Genomic DNA, 25,230 nt, shown 5'->3' with positions numbered 1-25,230 from the left:
GTTGGGTACAGGAAGCAGTGATTGGGAAAGGGAGGGCGGATGGGTAGGGGGCAGCAATCAGGGAAGGTGGAGAGGCAATTGGGAGAGGGCTGTGCAGGTGCTGGCAATGGTCTTTCGCACTGCAGTGGAGCCAGGAGGAGCACTCCTGCACCTCCCAGCTCCAAATTCAGTTAATCAGTTTTAATAAAACTTATCTTTTTTGGTGGTGGCCTCCAGCGGTCTCTTCAAGGCCTGCTGGTTAGGCTGCATATCGACCATGTTTTCCTGAATACAACCAGCCCAGGGCTGGTTGCATTCAGGGCAGCCCAATTTTACAAAAGGTGGCCCAAACAGGCATTAGGTCCTCTATTTGCATATGCAAAGGGTCAAATGCCTGTTTCAGGCATGGGCCCTGGACTCCTATTTTTCTGCTGTTACCAATATGGCGGGCAGCTCCTCCAGTGCGTAATGTGTGCATGCTCCCTGCCTGTCATATAGAATGCTTAGGTGCCTGTTTTGCACCTAAAAATTGGGCGCGGTACATTCGAATTTCTAGGTCATAAGTACACAAAAATGCATTAATGGGTGCATCAATGTGAAAGTGCAGCATAATTTAGGATTCAGGTTAGTGATCCAAAATAAAAGTGTACTAAAGTGAAATATTTGACCATCTCTCATCGGTAGTCTCACACCACTTGCAATTCGTGTTGAGTGCAATATAACTAGCCAAAAACAACAACTTGTATTTATATAGCACCTTTAACATAGTAAAACATCCCAAGGCACTTCACAGGAGTATTATAAGACAAAACATTTGACACCAAGCCACATAAGGAGATTCTTAGAGGAAGTTTGGCCCAGTGGGCTAGGGGAAGGAAGGGAAGTGGCAGAGGCAGCTGAACAGATGGTCTCAATCTTAGAGACAAAGAAGTCCATGAGCTCCTCACACTTGTTGTCAGAGGTAAGGGTGGAGGAGACAGGAGAGAAGGGTTTAAGAAGACAGTTAGCAGTGGAGAATAGAAGCCAGGGTTTATCTTTCCATTCCAGACTCATTCTGGAATAGTGAGCAATTTTGGCAGATGAGAGCAGGACCCGATAATGCTTTATGTGATCCAGCCAGATCTGGCGGTGAATGGCTAAACCAGTTGTCCGCCATATCTGTGTAAATCTGCGTCCTTTGGACTTAAGGGAGTGAAGATGAGGGCCATACCAAACGGAACAGCCAGGGTGAGAGAGAGTAATTTTTTTTAAGGGATTAGGGCATCAAACATGGTGGTGAGGGTGTGGTTGAGCAGATTGGTAACTGCAGAAATGTCATGGTGAATGGAGGGCCAAAGGCTGTACAGTAGGGATTTCATCAGTGCAGTTGTAAGAGAGTTGGGAGAGAGTTTTTTCCAGGGGCAGACACAGAAGGAAGTAGAATTGGCGGCGGGGAGGGCGGGGGGAATGTGGGTGGAGAGCGATACGAGGAAGTGGTCAGAGATGACCTTAACTGCGATTGACACGATGGGAGTAGCGAGGCCACAAGAGATGGCAAGGTCGAGGACGTGGCTGTGAATATGGGTTGGGGAATTTACATGGGGGGAGAGATTAAGGGAGGATAGGAGGCTAGTGAACTCAGAGGAGAGAGAGCATAATGAATTGAGATGGAGGTTAAAATCACCGAGGATGAGAAGTCACTTGGTGCAGAGGCTGAGGGAGGAAAGCAGTGAAGATATCTCGGTAATAAAATTTTATGGTACTTGGGTGAGCAGTAGAGAACAAGAATTTTAAATGAGAGGTGAGAGCGGTGGAATAAGGTGAGGTGCACAAAGGAGGAGAAAGTGCCAGAGGAGTAGAGGGACAGACCAAGGTGTGATTTGGTGATTTAAATTTATTTTTAAAAATTCATTTATAGGATGTGGGCATCGCTGGCAAAGCCAGCATTAATTGCCCATCCCTAATTGCCCTTGAGAAGGTGGTGGTGAACCACCTTCTTGAACCGTTGCAGTCCATGTGGTGAAGGTACTTCCACAGTGCTGTTAGGTAGGGAGTTCTAGGATTGTAACCCAGCGACGATGAAGGATCGGCGAAATATTTCCAAGTCAGGATGGTGTGTGACTTGGAGGGGAACTTGGAGGTGGTGGTGTTCCCATGCGCCTGCTGCCCTTGTCCTTCTAGGTGGAAGAGGTCGCGAGTTTGGGAGGTGCTGCCGAAGAAGCCATGGTGAGTTGCTGCAGTGCATCTTGTAGATGGTACACACTGCAGCCAAGGTACGCTGGTGGAGGAGGGAGTGAATGTTTAAGGTGGTGGATGGGGTGCCAATCAACGGGCTGCTTTGTCCTGGATGGTGTCAAGCTTCTTGAGTGTTATTGGAGCTGCACTCATCCAGGCAAGTGGAGAGTATTCTATCTTTACTTGTGTATCCTTACTTGTGCCTTGTAGATGGTGGAAAGGCTTTGGAGAATCAAGAGGTGAGACACTCGCCGCACAATACCTAGCCTCTGACCTGCTCTTGTTGCCACAGTATTTATGTGGCTGGTCCAGTTAAGTTTCTGATCAATGGTGACCCCCAGGATATTGATGGTGGGGGATTCAGCGATGGTAATGCCGTTGAATGTCAAGGGGCGATGGTTAGACTCTTGCTTGTTGGAGATAGTCATTGCCTGGCACTTCTGTGGCGTGAATGTTACCTGCCACTTATCAGCCCAAGCCTGAACGTCGTCCAGGTCTTGTTGCATGCAGACATGGACTGCTTCATTATCTGAGGAGTTGTGAATGGCGCTGAACACTGTGCAGTAATCAGTGAATATCCCCATTTCTGACGTTATGTTGGTGGGAAGGTCATTGATGAAGCAGCTGAAGATGGTTGGGCCTAGGACACTGCCCTGGGGAACTCCTGCAGCGATGTCCTGGGTCTGTGATGATTGACCTTCAACCACAACAACCATCCCCCTTTGTGCTAGGTATGACTCCAGCCAATGGAGCGTTTTCCCCCTGATTCCCATTGACTTCAGTTTTACTAGGGCTCCTTGATGTCACACTCGGTCAAATGCTGTCTTGATGTCTAGGGCAGTCACAGTCACCTCACCTCTGGAATTCAGCTCCGTTGTCCATGTTTGGACCAAGGCTGTAATGAGGTCGGGAGCCGAGTGGTCTTGGAGGAACCCAAACTGGGCATCAGTGTGCAGGTTATTGGTGAGCAAGCGCCGCTTGATAGCACTGTCGATGACACCTTCCATCACTTTGTGGTAATTGGCCGGGTTGGATTTGTCCTGCTTTTTGTGGACAGGACTTACCTGGGCAGTTTTCCACATTGTCGGATAGATGCCAGTGTTGTAGCTATACTGGAACAGCTTGGCTAGAGACGTGGCTAGTTCTGGAGCACAAGTCTTCAGCATGATAGCCGGGATGTTGTCGGTGCCCATAGCCTTTGCTGTATCCAGTGCACTCAGACGTTTCTTGATATCACACGGAGTGAATCGAATTGGCTGAAGACTGGCTTCTGTGATGGTGGGGACCTCAGGAGTAGGCCGATATGGATCATCCACTTGGCACTTCTCGCTGAAGATGGTTGCAAACGTTTCAGCCTTTTCTTTTGCACTCACGTGCTGGGCTCCATCATCATTGAGGATGGGGATATTCATAGAGCCTCCTCCTCCCGTTAGTTGTTTAATGGTCCACTACCATTTCCGACTGGATGTGGCAGGACTGCAGAGCTTTGATTTGACCTGTTGATTGTGGGATCGCTTAGCCCTGTCTATAGCATGCTGCTTCCGCTTTTTAGCATGCATTTAGTCCCGTGTTGCAGCTTCCCCAGGTTGGCACCTCATTTTTAGGTACACCTGGTGCTGCTCCTGGCATGCTCTTCTACACTCATTACTGAGCCAGGGTTGCTCCCCTGGCTTGATGGCAATGGTAGAGTGAGGGATATGCCGGGCCATGAGGTTACAGATTGTGGTGGAATACAATTCTGCTGCTTCTGATGGCCCACAATGCCTCATGGAGGCCCAGTTTTGATCTGCTAGATCTATCCCATTTAGCATGGTGGTAGTGTCACATAACACGATGGAGGGTGACCTCAGTGTGAAGATAGGACTTCATCTCCACAATGGCTGTGCAGTGGTCACTGCTACTAATACTGTCATGAACAGATGCATCTGCGGCAGGTAGATTGGTGAGGATGAGGTCAAGTAGGTTTTTCGCTTGTGTTGGTTTTCTCACCACCTGTCGCAGGCCCAGACTGGCAGTTATGTCCTTCAGGACTCGGCCAGCTCGGTCAGTAGTGGTGCTACAGAGCCACACTTGGTGATGGACATTTAAGTCCCCCCACCCAGAGTACATTCTGTGCATTGCTACTCTCAGTGCTTCTTCCAAGTGGTGTTCAACATGGAGGAGTACTGATTCATCAGCAGGCGTGAGGGCGGTAGGTGGTAATCAGCAGGAGGTTTCCTTGCCCATGCTTGACCTGAAACTATGAGACTTCATGGTGTCCAGAGTCAATGTTGATGACTCCCAGGGCCACGTCTTCCTGGCTATATACCACTGTGCCGCCACCCCTGGTGGGTCTGTCCTGCTGGTGAGACAGGACATACCCAGGGATGGTGAGGGAGGAGTTCAGGACATTGGCTGAAAGGTATGATTCTGTGAGTGTGACTATGTCAGGCTATTGCTTGACTAGTCTGTGGGACAAGATGTTGGCGAGAAGGACTTTGCAGGGTCGACTGGGCTAGGTGTGCCATTGTCGTGTCCGTAGCCGGTGCCGAGGTCGATGCCGGGTGGTCCGTCCAGTTTCATTCTTATTATTGTGTTTTGTAGCGGTTTGTTACAACTGAGTGGTGTGCTAGGCCATTTCAAAGGGCAGTTAAGAGTCAACCATATTGCTGTGGATCTGGAGTCATATAGGCCAGACCAGGTAAGGACGGCAGATTTCCTTCCCTAAAGGACATTGGGTTTTTACGACAATCCGATAGTTTCATAGTTATTACTAGTAATTATTCCAGATTTATTTAATTAACTGAATTTAAATTCACCAGCTGCCTTGGTGGGATTGGAACTCACGTCTCATGGATCATTAGTCTAGGCCTCTGGATTACTAGCCCACTGACATTACCACTACGCTACCATCACCACGACGGTCTGAGCAGGGCAAGTGGTGGAAGGTATAGCCAGGCAGGGAGGCTTCATTTAAGGGTAAGATGTCATCACCCCTCAACCAAGTTTCTGTCAGGGCCATGATGTTGATGCAATCATCCACGATAAGCTCATGGATGGCAAGGGTCTTGTTCGCAAGTGAATGGACATTCTGGAGGGAGATGTGGAGAGGGTCGATGATGGCTGCCCCACTGCCAGCATCCAAAGGGTCAGCGCTGGGAGGGATGAGTTGGACGGGGAGGAGATTGGTAAGATTAGCCCCACTGAGTGCGTTGGGCAGGAAAGTCGATGAGAGAGTAAGATGGGACAGTTGGGGCCTGCTGCTTGTAAGGAGGCAGCAATGAGTGTCTCGATGGACCTTTGTAGGATGCCAAGAGAGGCTGTAGGCTTATCTAAGAGGGAGTCAATCCTGGGACAGCTGCAGTGGGACAGCTGCAGGAGAGTAGGAAGGTCGAAGAGTAATGAACGATTTGGGTAGGGATTTGGGAGGGCAGGGTATCCGAGAGAGTGGCGATGAAAGGAGGCCTGATGACAGGAGAGCGCGATCAGGGAGGGATAGAGAGAAAAGGAAAAGGGGGAGAAAAATTGGAAATAAAAATGAACGGCTCGGGTCCGGAGCGGCAGCCAAAGTGCACACGCGACTGGACACAAGGAAAAGCTGAGGTTACATAGGCCTGGTTAAATGTAGTAATTAATGGGATACATATTTCAATGCTAATACAAAGGCACATTTTAAGAATGTGCAGGCAGTCTGTTGGATCACGTGACCTTTAGAAACTTATTTTTCAACTTTTTTCTTGGTATGAGAGAAGTGCTTCTCCTGTCTTTTCATTACATTAAAATTATCCACTTGGGAAGGTAAGTATTTAGTGACTAAGCTTAGTACTAGGTGCACTAGGCAGATCATTTGGGTCTATGGATGCCAGTCTCAGACAGTCATCTGTATTGTTATCTCATTCAGCTACTGTAATAATGCTAATAAAGAAGAACTTGTGTGCCTTTTATGTCCTCAGGACATCTTAGACAGTAATGTTATTACTGCAAATTTATTGATAAATAACTTTCCATTGACTGTTGTGAAATGTGTCTATCCAGTATACATTATTGTTACAGACAATACTGGATATCACTTACAACAAAGGGGCTGGTATTACATGACAAACTTTAAGAGTGAAACTGAAGACTGAATCATAGTAATTCAGTGTACTGAGACTTATGTAATGAGGAGAAGCTATTAGACCTATCCAGCCCACTCGAATCAACATTTCAGAGACAATTTGCATCGTCATGGTCTCTCCTAAACCTGGTTAGTCTTACTACAAGATGCTTCTTGATCATTCTGGTTGCATTTTCTGTAGTTGTAAAACTACTTACACAGGCCACATGATTAAGGACCTCAAGGAATCCAGGTTTTATGAGTAGGGGCCTTCAGTATTACCAGGTTACTTTTGACAGATGACCACTGAAAAATTCTTGTAGATCATTATATTCTAATAATACCAGCAACAGAATGAACAGAAGAGGGATTAGTGACTTCAAATAAACAGGGAATGTGAAAGGAACAGCTAAGCAAAGTCCGTGTGATTCAGCCAATTTATTGTGAGTGGGGATTAAACTAATAATAGAAACTGTGGGAAAGTGAAGCAAAAATAGGATGTGATTATCTGTCAATAACCAAAATCGGTCAGTAATGGATTTTTAAAAGTGAATTTTTAGGATATGAAGTTTAAAGGAAGTTCATACTTTGAAGGATTGTGTGTATTGTTTAAACTTGGTTTGCTGGATTAGTAATCTATCATGCTAGTGTATCAACATGCTGTGTCACAGAATAGTAGGACAGGGATTTGGATCTGATGGGGGTAATTTGAATTTTTGGTAATAGTGTAAAACAAGTGGAGTTGGATCGGCTGCCCATTATACACCTCGCCCGATTTTATTTTCCATTGACCGAAAGCAGTTTGCCTGTCCGCCATCATGGTTGGTAAATGGTCTGTACCATGACAGGTTTAGGAATAGGGGGAGCAAAATAGGGAAGTGGAACAATAAAAAGAGGGATTCATATCGTGGGGCATGAGCCATTTTTGTGGTTGGGCTTCATTTACTGAAGGTGGGAGCTGTGGCGCTCCTTATAGTCAGCTTGCCGGTCTGGGAATGGAAAATCTGGTGGGTGGACAATTTTGTTGCAGCAATTCTGTTGTAAAGACAATAATTAAAAGTAACTGAAGAATCATGTGGTTTTCTGCTACTAGTGCCAATGGAAAGCCCAACACTGACTATAAAGTGAGAATCCAGCCCATCATCTGAGGTCTATTTTTTGATTTGGACAAAGCCCCTCAGCACTTGCTTAAAGCACCAGTCGTACATTTTCTTGGGTATACTGCACTGGCTTGCCAATCTACTGTCCATACGGGAAAGGATCACAATTCACATTTCATTTGTTCTCTGAGCTGTAGGTTGACTAGAATATGCTCTGTCTCAATACTTCAGAATTTTGATTTCAGTTTCAAGAACTGTGTTTTTTTAAATTCCAATGCTGACATCATGCAATTAGAAATGTCTAACCTCAGCTCAGGGGCATGTTATGATTTACTGGTTAAATCAGTATAAACTAGATCACTGAGAAGCAGAATAAGCACTTCTGTCATTTTGCTGTTTCCCTTGTAGTCAATATTCACTCTTTTGTGCTTAGTAAGAGCTTTCCTCTGTGAACAAACAGCTTGTATTATAACAATATATCCTTAGTGACAGCAGGCAAGTGAGAAATGCAAGATCAGTAATGAACAATGGGATTCTTATGAACCAGAAGTATTATAGAACAAATAACGGTAAAAACTAAATTATAGATCTTTGTCCAGGCCTGATTTTGAGAGCTAACTATCCATTGCAATCTTTTCAATATTGATTTTTGATAAGTTTAAGTGGGTCATTATTTAAATATACGGTCAATATGAAGACCAGGCTGTTCAAACTACAACTCCTCTTGAAATATAGCATTATTGAGCTGGTTGGAACTCCACACTTGAAATCATTAAAGATGTGTCTTTCTTGTCAACTAAAGCAGTTAATAAAGATCAAATTTTTCCTTGTCTGACACATGTATACATATTGACTAAAATTCCAGTTATTAATAAATCTGTCAGTTAAATCTATTAACAAATCATCTTGAAGCTTTCTGATATGTATATATGGAGCCTGGGGCACATACTGACTAATTTTGTGGAAGACAAGTTTAATAATAATGTTAAATTATTGGAATGTGGCAATAGACTAGTTGTAAGTGGATCAGTCACAAGACTGTAAATAAGGCTTTTGAAGCAAACTTGCAGCCTGCCTGCATGTTGGATACCGCTGCTCAAGTGGACAAGTTTTTTCTTCAACAGAAAATAATCTCTGGCTGGAAAAGCAGAGAATTCCAAAAATGTCGAGTAGATTAGTTTGTTTACACGGCAGACAAAGTAGAAACTATGCATTGCTATATTTTACCACAGGTAGGTGAGATTTTTATTGTCCACTAAACACTTTCTGACAATGTAATAAAATACAATGCAATGATTTCAATCACCAGGTTATATTCTGTGAAAACTGATTCAGCTCATTTAATTTTAAAATATGAATTAATCTACTCAAATTATGTTTTTTATTGTGCTGTTTTAGATTAAGGCACATCTCAAATTGATCTTTTTGAAAAGTAACTCTGATAGCTAGATCATGGTAATCAGCTGTGAATTGTTATAAGATTGATATCACCCTGTGCATGTACATGAAGGCCTTAATGAATGGCATAACTAGGTGGCATCACTGGACGGCACAGTTACTACAAACAATAGTACACCAGAACTAGCTTATGAATGAGGGGCGTAGAGGTATTTCCCTGCATTTTGTCACCGTTACAACAAACAGGGTCAGACTCCTATCCTTGTCCTACTTGGTTGTCAAGTATAGAATCTAGATATTCCCCTGGAGTTCCAACAGAAGGAGAGGATTTTAATACGTCCACCAAGCCATTGGTGGCCATATTGAAATACTTTCCAAATGGAAGGAAAATGTCATTTTCTCCATCGTTGGCACCATAGTCATGCTGAACCTGTTTGTCCTTGGCATCCACCTTTGCCACGATCATCAGAGGGATAGTTTAAAATTTAAAGGACCAAAATGCCTATGCACTGATTGATGGCAGGGCATTAAAAAAAATATTTTCTTCTCCAATATAAGTTGGCACCACCGACCATGTTGCTCAGTGGCAGGCCACACTATGCTTCCATATCCAATCGCCACTAACCCCCTCTTCCCGGTGGCCTCTCTAATAGATAGCCCACCAAAATGATCATCTGGCCAGAAAATCAACTGAGATCAGAGGTGCATCCTTATGTAGGATGCAAGTCCCCCTATGCCGCAATTCCACTGATGTAATGAACGAGCAGAAGCACCAGGCTAGTGATTTAGAGCAGCAAGATAATGCAGTCATTATGAACTAATATTATAGTAGGAAACTCCATTAACTATCATAATTTTTAGAAGCTAAGCTCTTGTCTATATTGTAATGTGCAAGAACATTTGGAGCTTCTTGTCTTGCCTGAAGATTGGTCCTTCCTCATACATTATTGAGAAGGTATGCCAAGAGATGCCAACAATAATCAATGCCACACACACACACACAAACACAAGATTATGGTTTGACTGCAGTCTTATGTAGCAATGTTGAAGCTTGTCCTCGTCAAATGAATGGGACATTACAAATGCCAATGGGTTGTCCATTTATTTGGTATTTGCATAAGCAGTTGCCTTAATTGCTAAATGCAAAGGATTGCCAAAAGATCCAGGGAATTATTTTATCCTCAATATGTAAATAGGTTTATACAGGGTTTGTCCTTCCATCATGCAAAAAGCTCCGATAGATTTTGGGATGAGTACCTTCAAAGTACACAGTAACCAGATAAAATAAACTGTTAACATTTGGCATATTGTGGTAGTGATCAGTCCTAGATAATAACTGAAGTCATGAATGTGTCATCCACAGACAATAATATAAGTAAAAAGCTGCTTTATAAAACAAGGACCTCTTAAACCACAACAGTTATGATGCAGTTTGTTTATATAACCTATCTATACAATGTGAGAATCTATTGTGAAAATTTCTCAGGTAGATCATCCGTTACACATTAAGGTCTACCGTAGACACCTTCTCAAGTTGAGCGGTGTCAGTTGCTCCTGTAATTGGTCTAAGCATCCTACTTTTATAGGAATTAACTCACACTGCGTTAGATCTACCTGCACAAAAACGTAGCTTAGGGGTATAACAATTGTATTTACTTATGAATTTAACCAGATTTTGGTGTTTTCCACATATCTACTTCTTCAGTCTCTCTGAAGGTGAAGTGAGCAAAGACTTGAGATGAAACTTGATACAAATTGTTAAACTGCTTTCTTTCACAGGGAGTGAATAGATAGAGCAACAATTATGATCAAATTCACTTAGTTAAATGTGGATAATTTGTCTTTGTGAAATAATATAAAATAATGAACATGCTATGTTTTCCCACATCAGTGGTCAAACGGCTTGACTTAAACAAAGTGATTTCTGACAACCTTCTCCTGACTGACTGCCTGTGTCTGTGTCTCTATGTTTTTGCCTCTCGCTGATCGCAGCCAGCAAATGAATCGATGACTTTCCAATACAATGGGTGTGAGGTGCTTTTCATTGCTAAATAATGTAAATGTAATGAATTTACATTTAATTAGATTGTAAATATTAAGGGCACAAAATTTGGTAGTGCCCCATTTTGGGCGCTAACTTTTAACTTTTTGAAAAGTAAACGCCTGGTTGAAAAATGTTGCAAAATTGGGCGTTTTTGCCCCAGGAGCGAAGCGGGGCGGTAAATGAGGCACTAATGGTCTCAGTGGAGTGCTGCAGGGGGCGCTATTGCCAGAGCGCTACCCAATCTCAGCTGACTTGCATTCAGCAATCAACCTTCAAGCCTTGACTCCAACTTATTCCAGCTCTTAAAGGGGAGGTCATTTCAAGCTGCAGCTGCTCATTATCAGCATTGCTGCACTTCAGTGCAACCTCTCAGCGACTGAGACAGATTTGTGCCATGGCTGCTGCAAGGGAGAGGGAGAGGGAGAGGGCTACTTGATTCAGCGATGTGGAATTGGAGACATTGATCGGGGCAGTGAAGAGAATGAGGGAATCGCTGTTCCCTTCATCTGACAGGAGGCCATTGCCACAGATATTCAGGGCCATCTGACGAGAAGTGGCCGAGGAAGTGTCAGCCAGCACTGTCATACACTGAACCCTTACACAGTGCCGGAAGAAATTCAATCGCCTCAGTCGGGTGGTGAAGGTGAATACATGCTTGCAGACCTCCTACATACCAGCCTCTGAACCTCTGTCTGTGCACACTGTGCAAACCAACACTTCCCCACCGCTCAACCACCAAGCATCTGCATCTACTCAAACTCACATCCTCATCTCACACCTTGCCTACATTCAAAGCTATTTAATCACGGCAGGCATATCTTCCACAGACTTGGCTGGCCTGTCACTCACACAAATTCCTTTCTTTTGTCGGCCAAGATGGCACATAATACAAGGGAGCAACAGCAGACTGGAGGGGGGGGAACCTCAACTGCGAGACCTCTTGGACCTTGAGCGAGTGCTGAAGCTCACTGGCCCGCAGGTGGTGGGCGCCGTGGCCGGCGGAGACGTCGACAACAACGGTATCTTTATCCCCTCTGCTTTTCTCATCCCATTTTCCCGTCAAAGCAGAAGCATTTATCATTTTCTACCTCCTGATCCTTTCTGCCTTCCTTGCTCCATACTTGCCCCCCTGCCCTCACCTTAACGCCGGTCTTGTGCCATTTATGCTTTCTGATGTGGAGCCTGTACCTGAGCCCCCCAATACACTCAGGATGGAAAGGAAGAGGAAGAAGAGGAGGAGCCAAGCACTGCATCACTGCATGTCTCACCCAGAGGCACCAGCTCAGAGTCTGGCACTACGCGTACCTTAGAGGTTAGTTTAGCACAGGGGTCTGCACTGGGTGATGCACCGGGGATGAGCGGCGGCAGCAAGGTCAAGGGGAAAGGGAACCTCGGGAGCCATCTCCCCGGAGGGAAAGTTTGCACAAATTCTGCTGCACAGGACTCAGGTGAAGACCTCGATGGGGAGGCCTTCAGAAGAACGGTGATGGCCATGCACTCCGAGATGATAGATGCAAGGGCAAGGGTGCCCGAGAGCCTCTCGGCAGTGGTAAGGAGCATGCAGGAGTCCGCCTCCAGCACTGCACAGAGCTTTGCGCACACCATGGAGCCCATCATTGCCAGTCTGCAGATGATGGTGGACTCCCAGAGAGACCGTGCGGATCCAGACCTCATGGCACATGTCATGGTGATGTGGCAGCTTCCATTGCAGCACAGGCGGAAGCAACGCAATGTCTTAGTGCTGTAATGCTAACAATGGTTGGTGACATCGAAGCTCAGACTGCTCTCATCCAGGTTCAGCTGCATGCCACACAACGTCATGCAGTCTCAGCTGGATGCCACGCATGCTCTGACTGCTGCCATTGGTGCTGGGTCCACCACAGTCCACCAGGGATCTCACGATGTCCCAGCAGATTGGTGGGGATGCTGAGATGCTGCCCCGGGGCAGTGTCAGTTGGTCAGTGGAGCAGGAACCTGCTGTCGTCTCTCAGAATGACAGCATTCCTGCTCCCAGCACTGCCTCTCCGCCATTGCACTTGTCGCTGCCTGACACCCAGCCAGCCCAGACGGCTGCCGCCCAGCCTGAGGTGGTGCAGTGTACAACCGTGCTTTCCAGGTCGAGGGCGTACAGCAAGGCCATCTGAAGTCTCTAGCCCTCACACAGCCGTGCTGCAGCCACAGGGGACACAAGGCGGAGGAGCACTACAATAGTTATGGAAGGCCATATTGATGTGGTCTTGGGGAAGTCCAGAGGAACATGGTAGTGGGATGGCATTCAGTTCAACCCCTATTGACTGTATGCCTCCTCCGTCGCTGCTGCTCCTCCTCGTCCTCCTCCACATTCTCCTCCTGCTCTTGTTCCTCCTCCTCCTCCTCCTCCTCCTCCTCCTGAGGTGGTGCGTCTATGCCTGGTGGCAATGGCTGTGCCCTCATAATAGCAAGGTTGTGCAGCATGCAGCAGACGACAACAAATAGGGAGACCCGATGGGTACTGGAGGACTCCTCCCAAGTGGTCAAGGCAGCAGAACCATTGTTTCAGCACTCCTATCGTCTGCTTAATCACACTCCTGGTGGCAGCATGACTGTCATTGTAGGAGTGCTGGGCAGGAGTGTAGGGGAGTCATCAGTCAGGTGGAGAGCAGACAGCCCTGGTCACCGAGCAGCCACCCACAAGCTTGATGTGGTGGCTGGAAAAGATCTGGCACACCAGTCTGGCGTAGGATAAAAGCATCGTGGCTACTTCCAGGGTATTGGGCATTGACAGTTAGGAATCTGCATGTGTGATCACACACCAACTGAACATTCAGTGATTGGTAGCCTTTTCGGTTGCAGACTATCTCTGGATTGTTCTGAGGTGCCAGCAAGATGATGTGGGTGCAGTCAATGGTGCCCTGCACCATTGGGAAGCCCGCTATCCTGACAAATCCACATGCATGCTCGTGCTGCTTCTCTCTAGTCATAGGGAAAGAAATGTACTCCCTTCTCCTTCGATACAGTGCATCCATGACATCTCGAATGGAGTGATGCATGGCATACTGGGAGACATTGGAGATGTCTCCTTTTGCACATTGGAATGAACTGTTGGCATAGAAGTTGAGCATGATGGTCACCTTCGCTGCCACTGAGAGCCGTCCTCACCCTGGTCTGAGGCTCGACGTCTGGCTGGAGGAGGTGGCAGAGCTCTGTTACCACCTCCTTGCTGAAGCGCAGCCTTCACAGACACTGCTCCTCAGTGAAATGGAGGTATGAGAACTGCTGCCGCAATACCCTGGGAGGGTAAGGTCTCCTTTTGCCAGCCCTGTTGTGCCTTCTACCTCTGGCCACATGTTGCTGTCTTTCTCCAGGCCTTTGTCCCTGTATATCTCCAGGCCTCTCTCCCTGCATATCTCCAGGTCTCTCTCCCTTGCATATCTCCAGGCCTTGTCCCTGCAGTGCTCCCCTCCTAAGAAGCCTCCGACGTTTACAACGGAGCAAGTAGTCGACTGCCAACAGAGCCCCCATTAGAGTTATAAATTGTTTTCACAAATATTCACTGAGTTAAATACAGCAATTGTTAACACTCATGACAGCCCTTGGAGCTAAAATCGTAACGATATGTTCAGCAGCTTGTCTGACAATGTCTCAGCAGAGTTATGGCCAACAAAAATGTTTCTCCAATATGGCGCCCTTAAATAGCGTGCGTGGAGCCGACTCCCGACTGCAACTCGACAGCAGATGTTGTCGCTGTTAGCACCAGGCGGACCAGGCGGTAAGTGAGGGGGCGTGGCCGAATTTTGCATCCAGGGTGTTAATGGGGCGCTGCGCATGGCGATGACGTTATCATCACTGGACGCAGCCGAGTGGGGCGGTACCTACAGGATGCTAACTCTTAGCGCCCCTGCAAAAACCCGGCCCAATTTAGCACGGGGCGCTAATATCGCCATGCCCAGGCGAAAACCCATTTGCGCCCTGTTAGCGTCCCATGGCGCGAAGCAGCCAAATTTCGTGTCCCAAGTCTAATTAATTACTTATTATTTACAGTCTATGGGGAAATGTTAGCTTATTGGCATCTTAACTACGTATTGTTTCAAAGCTCTTTTTAAACTTCTGTGAATATACTGTTAAAAATAACTCTTTTCTGTGGAAAAGTTGTCCAGCAAAGTTAGTTTTCAAAGTGAGCATATTGTTTTTAACCCATTCATAATATGCACAGCTCATAGAAATCATAGAAATTCCCAGTAATCAACTGCAAATTGTTTCTCAATAAAGTAACACAATCACTCATCATTCAGTGCAGATATAATTAAACCTCACTTGTGTCTCTATTCATATTAGACAAATGAAACCAAGGCTGAATAAAATGACTTAATGAAATGGACTATATATATTATACAAACTAATAGATATCCAGGATAATCTAGTCCTGAAGTTGAAATGACAGCTATGAAGTTTTGGAGTTTTGCTACAATGGTTTATGAGTGCAATGAACCAATTGATTAGATTACTGCTTTGTGAGCACTCCCAAGGGTTCATTATTCTTCATATAATCTCTGTATGTGAGTGCATTGGGGATTGGGGGAAGAATACATGCAGTAGGTCACAGTACATATTCAAAGTATAGGGCTACTGTCTGAAGTATTGATTGTATTGATCAAACGTGGTATGATAATGAAACCTTATTATTAAAGATCAATGGTAATCTTGTGAAACCTGACCATACATTGCGTTCAGCTTTAAATTAATGACAGTCTAACTGTGCTGCCTGCATTAAAACTATTCAGCAAACCTTCTCATTTTTTTGTTTACAAATACGTACAGTAAAATGATGGCATAAGTTATGTCCCTTGCACATGATATGACTGTCTTTTTCCGCGCTTTTCCTTATTTAACCCCGACAATAACTTCAAAAATAAAAGATCTGGTTTTGGCAAACATTTTTTCCATAAATACAGTGCCTCCTAAATGCTGCCTCCTCAGGGGTTGTTCCTTTTGCTTATGAGGTCTGTCCTGTTTGTCACAACAAGGCTTTCACTGCTCAGCTAAGTGGATAAACTGTCAAGGAGGAAGCATTGTCATTAATGGCCCAATTTTTCAAAATGTTGTGTGCGCTAAGGGTCATTTACTTATGTCATCATTTCACAAGAGTACAAAAGTAGGAGAAACGAGGCTCGTGCTCCATGTGGACTTGTATATATTTCTTTTAATTTCTAACACAGGTTTTAGGGAAGGGTACAGTGAAAAAAGTGCTCTTTGCTGTGAGAACTGGGTTAATTATGTTATAACTCTCTCTCTTAATGTAAAATTATTCATATAAATCTGAAAAGCAAACACATTGGGCAGAATTTTAATCTGGAGGCGGGTTGGGTGCAGGGTAGGGGTCTAGAAAGCAGTCGGGAAACCGGGGAGAACGGGTTTTCCGCAGGCTCTGCTGAATTTAATGGCAGGGCCTGATTAAAATTTCAAAGCTCTATTTCCCACCCGCAGCCAGCCAGATGGTAAGGCTGGCTGGCTATGGGTGGGTAGGCCTGTGTCACTCGGCTGCAGAGAGGAGGAAGAGAAGGATCGTGGAGGGAGGGTGAATCGGGGCCGGCAGATGATCGGGGGTGGGGGGGGTGGTGGTCGGGGCTAGAGGATGAGGGGGGGGGGTGATCAGGGCTGGAGGACCATTGAGGGGGGTGGTCGGTGGTCAGGGGCCAGAGGAGCACTGGGGGTGTGTGAATTGGGGCTGGAGGATGATCGGGGGTGGGGTGGTCCAGGGCCAGAGGAGCATCAGGGGGTGTGAATCGGGGCCGGAGGAGGATTGGGGGGGTAGTGGAGTGGTCTAGGGCCGGAGGACCATCGGGTACGGAGAGGGAAGGCCGGGAAGGCGATCGGGAGCCAGCGTTGGGAGGTCAGAGGCCAGAGGGGGGATTAGAGGCCTTGTGAGGGGGTGAGGGTATTGCAGGCCTCGGGGAAGGGAGGGCGGGGTGTGATCGGAGGCCTTGTGGGTGGGACTGGAGGCTTCAGGGAGGGGAGGTTGTGGGGGTGATCAGAGGCCTTGTGAGTCGGATCAGATGCCTACAGGGGAGGAAAATTGGAGATCTGGGGGGGGGGAGAATCGGAGGCTTGGGGGGGCGGTGGAAACCGGAGGTCTACGGGGGTGGGGAATCGGAGACCTCGGGGGTGAATCAGAGGCTTCGGGGGGGGTGGGGGTGGGGGGAGAAATCGGAGGCCTGGGGGGGGGTGGTGAAGACCTTGGGGGAGATGGGTAAGGCAGGGACGTTGGATCCAGGAGGTAAGTGGAAAGGCACTTACCTCCTGGATCCAACAGTCCTCGCCTTACTTTAGCTTGAGAACTCCCCGAGGCCTGGGAAACCCGACCAGCCAGAGGTAAATTTGCAATGATGGATCACCATGAGGCACGCCAGCCTCATTGTAATATTTAAATAGGTGACCTGCCTCCTGGCCATGAGCTGGCTGCCCGCCCCCGTCCCACCTCCGTTACAACCGGAAGTGGGCGGGTTGGAGGCGGGATGGGGTCAGGATTCAGTTTTTTAACTCTTCAACCTCCCACCTGACCACAACCTACCCATTTTTGGGGGTTAAAATTCCCCCCAATTGTTCTAATAGTGTCAGGCCCGGTCAGTCACCAGAAGATCTGATGTCAGCAGATTTAAAATTATCATTAGAAATAATGTGTCGTAAGCAGGAAAATCAGGTACTGCTTAATAAATGACATTTCTTATTTAATGATTTTCTGTGATGTTGAAAAATTCCAACCTTGCTATGCTGCGTTATCAACCTTGACAATTTTTTTAAACAAACGTTATTCCTGGTGAAATATCTTGAAGGTAGAAGAAATAAAATGGCCATGTTGTTACTTGATTAATGGTATACTGTCAACAAATTGAAAAAGGGAAAGCCCGTGAGAATTAAATTCTGTTCTGAGGGTTTCGATGTTTCATGGTGCTGATGACTGACCAGCAGTGTGTAAAAATAATTAGCTTTTCTAGATTTACAGATGTTTGTAAAAATTTGTGTGTGAATAATCCTCAATCTCTGTCAACTGTTCTTTTGATCTGGGCAAACAGAGATACACAAGGGAGCAGCATGATAAATGGACAGGACACAGTTCTGCTGTTTGTTACAATTTATCACAAGGTTCCCCCTACAAGAGTTTACAAACTGATTAAAGGTGCAACATCCCTTTCTGTCACCCAATTTAAAAATGAATCCTGAACCTTTCACAATTAGAGTTTGAGATGGTATTGTTATGCTGCAAGTTTGAGACTATGGGCTCGAATTTCCAAACCCCGTGGAGGCGGTTTTGGAGGCGGGAGTGGTGGAAAATTGCAGAATCGGGGGGCACGAACCCATCCCGCCCCCAACCCGCCTCCGTGCCAATGTCCCAGGAGGCGGGGACCCAACCTGTGCTGGGAGCTGCCTCCCCGAGGTGGGAAGGGGATTAGTGCCAATTAACTGCCTATTTTTAGACCTGAAGTGTGGGCTTCCCGACGGCTCCGAACCACGCCAAGTTAGCAAGGTGGACCGTCGGTCTGAAGGGGTTGGAGGGGTCGAGATGTCCGTTGTGCAGGTGAGTGATGGGTGCATGTGTGCAGAGGTAAGTGTGTGAGGTAAGTGTAAAGTGTTTTACTAAGTTTTACTTACCTTTACTTTCTCCTGCAGGCTTCCTTCCTTCAGGTCTCGGGAGTCCCTCATCTTACCGGCACAGAAAGCAGAATGGCCGCTGAAATGTCAAAATCTGCAGCATTCTGCTTTCTGGTCTGGGGAGATCGCTAACTGAGTCTGAGTAGAAGGACTCAAGTTAGAAGACAGATTGTCAGTATTTGACAGCTTCACAGAGCTGTCAAACGCTGATTTTTCATCTGTCAAAAGCTCTTGACAGATGAAATGTCAATCACTGATGTCACCAGTAACCAGATGTCCCTTAATTGGCCTGCTGGGTCAATCAAGGTCAATCAAGGGAAAATAGCGTGGGTTGGCCACCAGTCGATGGAGGCGGGACTACAACCCAAAAAGTAGGAGTCCCGCCTCCATCACGTCCCCATTGACAAAATCCAGCCCTATTTGTTCAGATAGTGACGTGGGACATAAAGTGTCGAGGTATGCTGCCAGCTCCACAACACTTTCTAAATACCAGTTACATTTTTTAATATTAGTGGACAGCTGACTATTCTGTCTGCTCTTCAGTGACACTAAAAAGTTTAAAAATTAAGTTGGAACCATTTGCTGCAGTTATGCTGCAGCTAGAGTATAATGAAGCGGTGGCAGATTACTTCCTCAAGGTGGTGTCACACCACTGGCCAAAATCAGATGCAGCATTATATCGGTGACTTCACTGCCTGATTACACAATCGTTTTTGAATCATGCAACATGACTCCCAATTGGTTCCCATTAGATTTTAGCACAACTGGGTCTAATGTGCTATGGTAGTCATTTATATGGACATCAGTTTGTTTAAAACATTTTTTTTTAGTACTTGTATACTTTCAGAAATGTTAATGGCAAATACTTGTCAGTCAGATTTAAAAAAAATAAATGACTTCCAAATGTAGCCTACATAGTCAAAAGGGAACTGCACTTTTGTAGGTCAACTTACATTTCAGCTCAAGCCTTATAAAGTCTCTGTTGCCCAAGTTTTCGAGGAACACGCCGTAAGGAGCTGAGGTCTTGAAATAAAACGAGATGTCAGCACTGGTCTCTCCATGGAAAGTTGAGAAGTGCAGATAAGAGGAAGGTGTATTGAATGAGGCAGCATTCCAATAGTTTCCTAATAGAGAGAGAGATGGAGAGAAAGAGGGAGAAATGACAGTAGCTGATTCGACAAGTTGCCGTGAATAATAAGAGATGCGGTAATAGAACAGCTGGTGCACTGATAAAATGTCAAAGCTTTCCAAAATCTCATCAGTTATGATACAAAAAGAACATTATTTGCACAGGAGAAATTAACCTTGTGCTTAGTCATTCATCCTGTCGTTTTCATAACAAAATATACGTAGGTACACAACACTTGGTGGGGGAGAGCTGTCACTTACAATAAACAAGCAGTGGCTATTTGCTATAGATAGTAGGTCCAGTTCATCATGGGAGACTGGAAAGTTTAAGGAGGTAAACCATTTGCCAGGTGGCTCACTCACAGACACAATTCAGTACATTTAAACACTGACAAATGACAAGATGTGCTGCTATCATGATACTTGTACATCAAGGTTTGTGCAGAAGCAAGAAAAATCAAGATTTTGCATGGAGCAGCTAACACTCCTTAGAAAATCTTTAAAAGTGTCCCATTAAACAGAAATATATTGATCCAGAGGGAAGTTACATGGCAGTTGGAATAAGCTTAGACAGAGATATGGATGCTGACAGTGTACAACTCAAGTAAGTAGTCCACTGTGTTTCTCCAATAATTACTGTAATCAAGGACTGCAACTTAGATGTTACAGAGATGGCAAGGAATGTGAGTTTGCTGGATGACTGCAAGGCTAGAAAATTGGGCAGAGGGAGGTAAATATTAAATGCAGACTTTCAAAAAGATTTAAAGAGCTGCCCTCTGGTACCTTGCCTAAATGACAATTCTTCATTTGTGAGCCAAGACAATAAGGCTATTTGACAATGGAAGAGGGGCCTCAAAGCAAAGCATGCACGTATGCATACACATGCACACTTCCCATCAGAGGTCATCAATGAACAAACAATACAGCAGCGACACGGCACCAAGGAGCCCTAGCAAAACTGAGGTGAGTGGGAGTCAAAGGGAAATCTTCCTGTACTTTATACTCACCAATAGGGTCTTGGGATTTGATTTGGCTGCGCAGTTGTGGAATGCTTTATATTGTACGTTATTGCCCTTAAGAAGGCTTTAACATGTAAAAAGTGAACTTTTTACTCACTTGTCACTAATGTTCATTAATCTACTTTGGAGCAAGAAAACCACTTAGAACAGTGCTAAACATGAACACCACCTTTTATTAACATCTACTTTTTGGGGGGAATTATAGGCAAAGTAAATATGGTCACAAATGAACAGTTACACTGCATCATTAGTATTGATCCAGTTGCAGCTTTGTGTTATTGCAATCTCTGTAGTATAACTGAACAGTGCAGTCTGCTTGACTGAATTCTATTAAGCAGTTGAAACGACTTCAAGGAGATAGTCTCATGATTCTTTGGCTTTGTACTGACTGCAGTGTAATAACAACTGCTGTTCTGGACCGATGGACTAATTTATGTGCAGATAGCACCCTCTGGTGGTGGTTATGTGTTAGCAGTGTGTTTGTATGAAACAGAGGTCATTTGACCTTTGTTCCTTTCTTCCTGTGTGAGGTCATTTGACCTTTGTTCCTTTCTTCCTGTGAGAGGTCATTTGACCTTTGTTCCTTTCTTCCTGTGAGAGGTCATTTGACCTTTGTTCCTTTCTTCCTGTGAGAGGTCATTTGACCTTTGTTCCTTTCTTCCTGTGAGAGGTCATTTGACCTTTGTTCCTTTCTTCCTGTGAGAGGTCATTTGACCTTTGTTCCTTTCTTCCTGTGAGAGGTCATTTGACCTTTGTTCCTTTCTTCCTGTGAGAGGTCATTTGACCTTTGTTCCTTTCTTCCTGTGAGAGGTCATTTGACCTTCGTACCTTTCTTCCTGTGTAACCCAGGAAGTAGAATCCCAGGAAGTAGAATTCCAGGAAGAACCTGGCAGTAATGGAGGATTCCATAAGGGATTCACAATCCAATGTAATCTGATTTCATATGTTAGGCCAAGCGCAATATCTGTGAGTATCTTTGTTTGTTAGCATAATAGCAACGTTGTCAGAGTAGTATTTTGATAACACTATGTTTATAAAAGGTTAATATTTGATAGTTACAGAAGTTAGTCCAAATGTTAGTTAGTTATACAATTAGTCTATTCTACTGTTGCAAATATGTTATATCTTATGTAATATCGAATGTATAGTACTCAGTTTATGTACAAAACATACTTTGTCTTTGTTTACAGTTTCACAAAAATTGTTCAAGTAAAGGCTTCAAACAGCAAACGGCTTCACGAAGAATTATTTTGAATAAGTGTTTAACTTGCTGGATAACTAGATAGGAGCACGTCTAGCGCGGCCAGTACAACTGCTGCAAAGTTAAACTTAAAAATAGTTCCAATGCAGTTGTTCGGACAACATAGGCACTTCTTAAACTTCTATTTTAAAATTATTTCATGTTAGCAAAGACCTGACTGTCATGTTGGTTCCTTGTTAATACCAAAATTTAACTGCCAGTTGGATGACTGAATAGTTTAACAGCACCTTAATGCTTTTGGTTCCTTTCCAATTAGTAAGATATTGTTGTCAATATTATTTGTTATACAGCATGAGTAAAATATTAAACGCAGACTTTCAAAAAAGATTTAAAGAGCTGCCCTCTGGTACCTTGCCTAAATGACAATTCTTCATTTGTGAGCCAAGACAATAAGGCTATTTAATAATGGAGGAGGGGCCTCAAAGCAAAGCGCGCACGTATGCATACACATGCACACTTCCCATCAGAGGTCATCAATGAACAAACAATATGACAGCAATACGGCACCAAGGAGCCCTAGCAAAACCGAGGTGAGTGGGAGTCAAAGGGAAATCTTCCTGTACTTTATACTCACTAATAGGGTCTTGGGATTTGATTTGACTGCGTAGTTGTGGAATGCTGTATATTGTGTTGGCTGCATTCTGTTACCAGTTATTTGTGTCAGTGTTAATGGGATTTTAAAATTGTGCTCTACTTAAAATTCAAATTGCTTAATTGCCAAATACAATTCAAAGTAAGTGGGTCATGAGAATTATGCAGGTGAGATTGGGGAAGCAGTTTAGGAAGAAAGAACTTGCAAGGCTGTGTCATCGCACCAACGCTCTTCCTTGCTGCAATGCTCCATCTCACCCTCAGTAAGCTCCCCACTGGAGTGGAGCTAATTTACAGAACAAATGGGAAAATGTTCAACCTCCATCACCTCCAGTCCAGATCCAAGGTCGTCCCATCCTCTGTCATCGAATTACAGTATGCAGACGACGCTTGCGTCTGCGCTCACTCGGAGGTCGAACTCCAAACCATCGTCAACACCTTCACCGAAGCGTACGAGAGCATGGGCCTTACACTAAACATCCATAAGAAAAAGGTCCTCTACCAACCTGCTCCCGCCACACAGTACTGCCCCCCGATTATCAAAATCCACGACAAGGCCTTGGACAACGTGGACCACTTTCCATACCTCGGGAGCCTTCTGTCAACAAGGGCAGACATCGACGATGAAGTCCAACACTGCCTTCAGTGTGCCAGTGCAGCCTTCGGTCGCCTGAGGAAGAGAGTGTTTGAAGACCAGGACTTCAAACCAAGCACTAAGCTCATGGTCTACAGAGCAGCAGTGATACCCGCTCTGCTGTATGCCTCAGAGACATGGACCATGTACAGCAGGCACCTCAAAGCACTGAAGAGGTACCATCAACGCTGCCTCCGCAAGATCCTGCAAATCCATTGGAAGGATAGGCACACCAACATCAGTGTTCTTGCTCAGGCCAACATCCCCAGCATCGAAGCTTTGACCACGCTCAATCAGCTCCGATGGACGGGTCACATTGTTCGCATGCCCGATACGAGACTCCAAAAACAAGCGTTCTACTCGGAGCTCCGGCACAGCAAGAAAGCCCCAGGTGGGCAGAGGAAATGCTTCAAGGACACCCTCAAATCCTCCTTGAAAAAGTGTAACATCCCCACGACACCTGGGAATCCCTGGCCCAAGACCGCACAAAGTGGAGGAGAAGCATCTGGGAAGGCGCCGAACACCTCGAGTCTCTTCGCCAGAAGCAAGCAGAAGCCAAGCGCAGGCAGCGCAAGGAGCGCACATCAACCCAAGCACCCCACCCACCTGCCCCTTCAACCAACATCTGCCCCACCTGTGACAGAGACTGTAGGTCCTGCATTGGACTCATCAGTCACCTGCGAACTCATTTTTAATGTGGAAGCAAGTCATCCTTGGTTCCGAGGGACTGCCTAAGAAGAAGAAGACATACAACACTAGCTCCTGATCATCCTCGAATGCCTTCCTTAATGCAGTACCATGTAAAGCATGGCGTGCTATGATTAGGATACTTTGAAGAGTTAGGCAGGTATTCACATCTGATTGTAAATTTACTGGAGATTGGCTGGAAGAGGCACCTCCATTGCCAACAGTGTTGGAGGTATGTTACTGCTCTCTGCTGATTTAGAGGTTCCAATGCCAGCCAAAGGGCATCCTGACCTGCCTGGCATCCCTCTGCAAGTCCCTCCTTCCTCTGAACACGTCAACTTGGAGAACTCCTGGTGGTAAACCCTCTGATGTCAATAAATGGAGCTCAGGGCAAAAAAACCCAGCAACTCACACAAAGGTTGATTAAAGCTTAAGAGGGAAAAATTCAGTTGCTTGCGCCTCCCGTTAGCGCCTTAAGAGGGCGCTAATGGGGCGCAAAACAACTGGCGCCTGAGCACGGCGATGTTTGCGCCACTCACAAAATTAACTAGACATTTTGTGGCGACGCTAAACACTACCGCCACGATCTCCTGCGCCGGCAGATTGTGACGTCAGTCGAGTGCGCAACGCCACGGTAGCGCTCCGGACCGGATATTGAGTGGCGCCCCCTGCCTTACCGCCTACCGCTTGCAACGACAGGTTGGGGGGAGCGTTTTGCAGTCAGAAAGGGACTAGGGGAGCGCTATTTAAAGGCGACCGCTTCCTGCCTTTTTTTGTTGGTGACATTTTTGCACCACGTATTCTGAGAGAGAGAGAGACTTCTGGAGAGATTCAACGCTGTGTGAATGAGTTTTGATTACTGAGCAGCACTTTGCAGGTTCATTTTGATTTGCTCTTCCTTGCTTCGGCCACGCTTTGAGGTAGTGCCTCGCTCCTCAGCATTTGCGCCTTAAGACAGGTGTGAAGCGCCTGATTTAGCGCTCCAATCACCTCCAGGGGCGATAAAAGCCAAGTTTGCCGTCGGAGGCGATAATTAGCACCAGGCGCTAAACTTTGCGCACGGTTGATAATAGCGCCCCAAACGGAGCGATACTGAATTTTTCCCTGTAAGTATCAGCTGGGGGCGGGGGAGGGAAACTTACCTGTGAGATCCGTGAGCCTTTTAAAGGCCCATCTAATTTCAGGTCTCTGTTTCATGAACCTGCTACGGGCTTGGTGTCCAGAACGCCAATGTCCCAGAAAATTATGCCAAGCCTTTCCCTGCCCCTTTTATAAGAAGTCACACAACACCAGGTTATAGTCCAACAGCTTTATTTGAAATCTCAAGTTTTCGGAGCGCTGCTCCTTCGTCAGGTGAAGTGGAGAGATGCATAAAGACACAGCTTATATAGTCAGAGAATAATGCCAGATGATTACAGGTAATCTTTCTAACTGCCATTTATCACACCTCGGCAGAGAGATAATCACAGCAATC

General features: G+C 45.7%; 1 protein-coding gene across 1 annotated transcript in view; it reads right to left on the bottom strand.

Moving 5' to 3' along the window:
* Positions 1-25,230, bottom strand: part of LOC147117257 (contactin-associated protein-like 2) — a 1,950,749-nt gene that overhangs the window by 395,114 nt on the left and 1,530,405 nt on the right. The window contains exon 15 of the mRNA XM_085988072.1: positions 19,390-19,560. Within this exon, the coding sequence (XP_085844198.1) occupies positions 19,390-19,560 (171 nt within the window). The remainder of the gene's footprint in view (positions 1-19,389; positions 19,561-25,230) is intronic.

Source organism: Somniosus microcephalus, chromosome 5 (assembly GCF_052327205.1).
Source record: "Somniosus microcephalus isolate GS21.2 chromosome 5, FLI_Smic_1.0, whole genome shotgun sequence".
Classification (NCBI taxonomy): Eukaryota; Metazoa; Chordata; class Chondrichthyes; order Squaliformes; family Somniosidae; genus Somniosus; species Somniosus microcephalus.
Note: the sequence above shows the minus strand (reverse complement) of the source record. Positions and strands in the feature narration are given on the sequence as shown.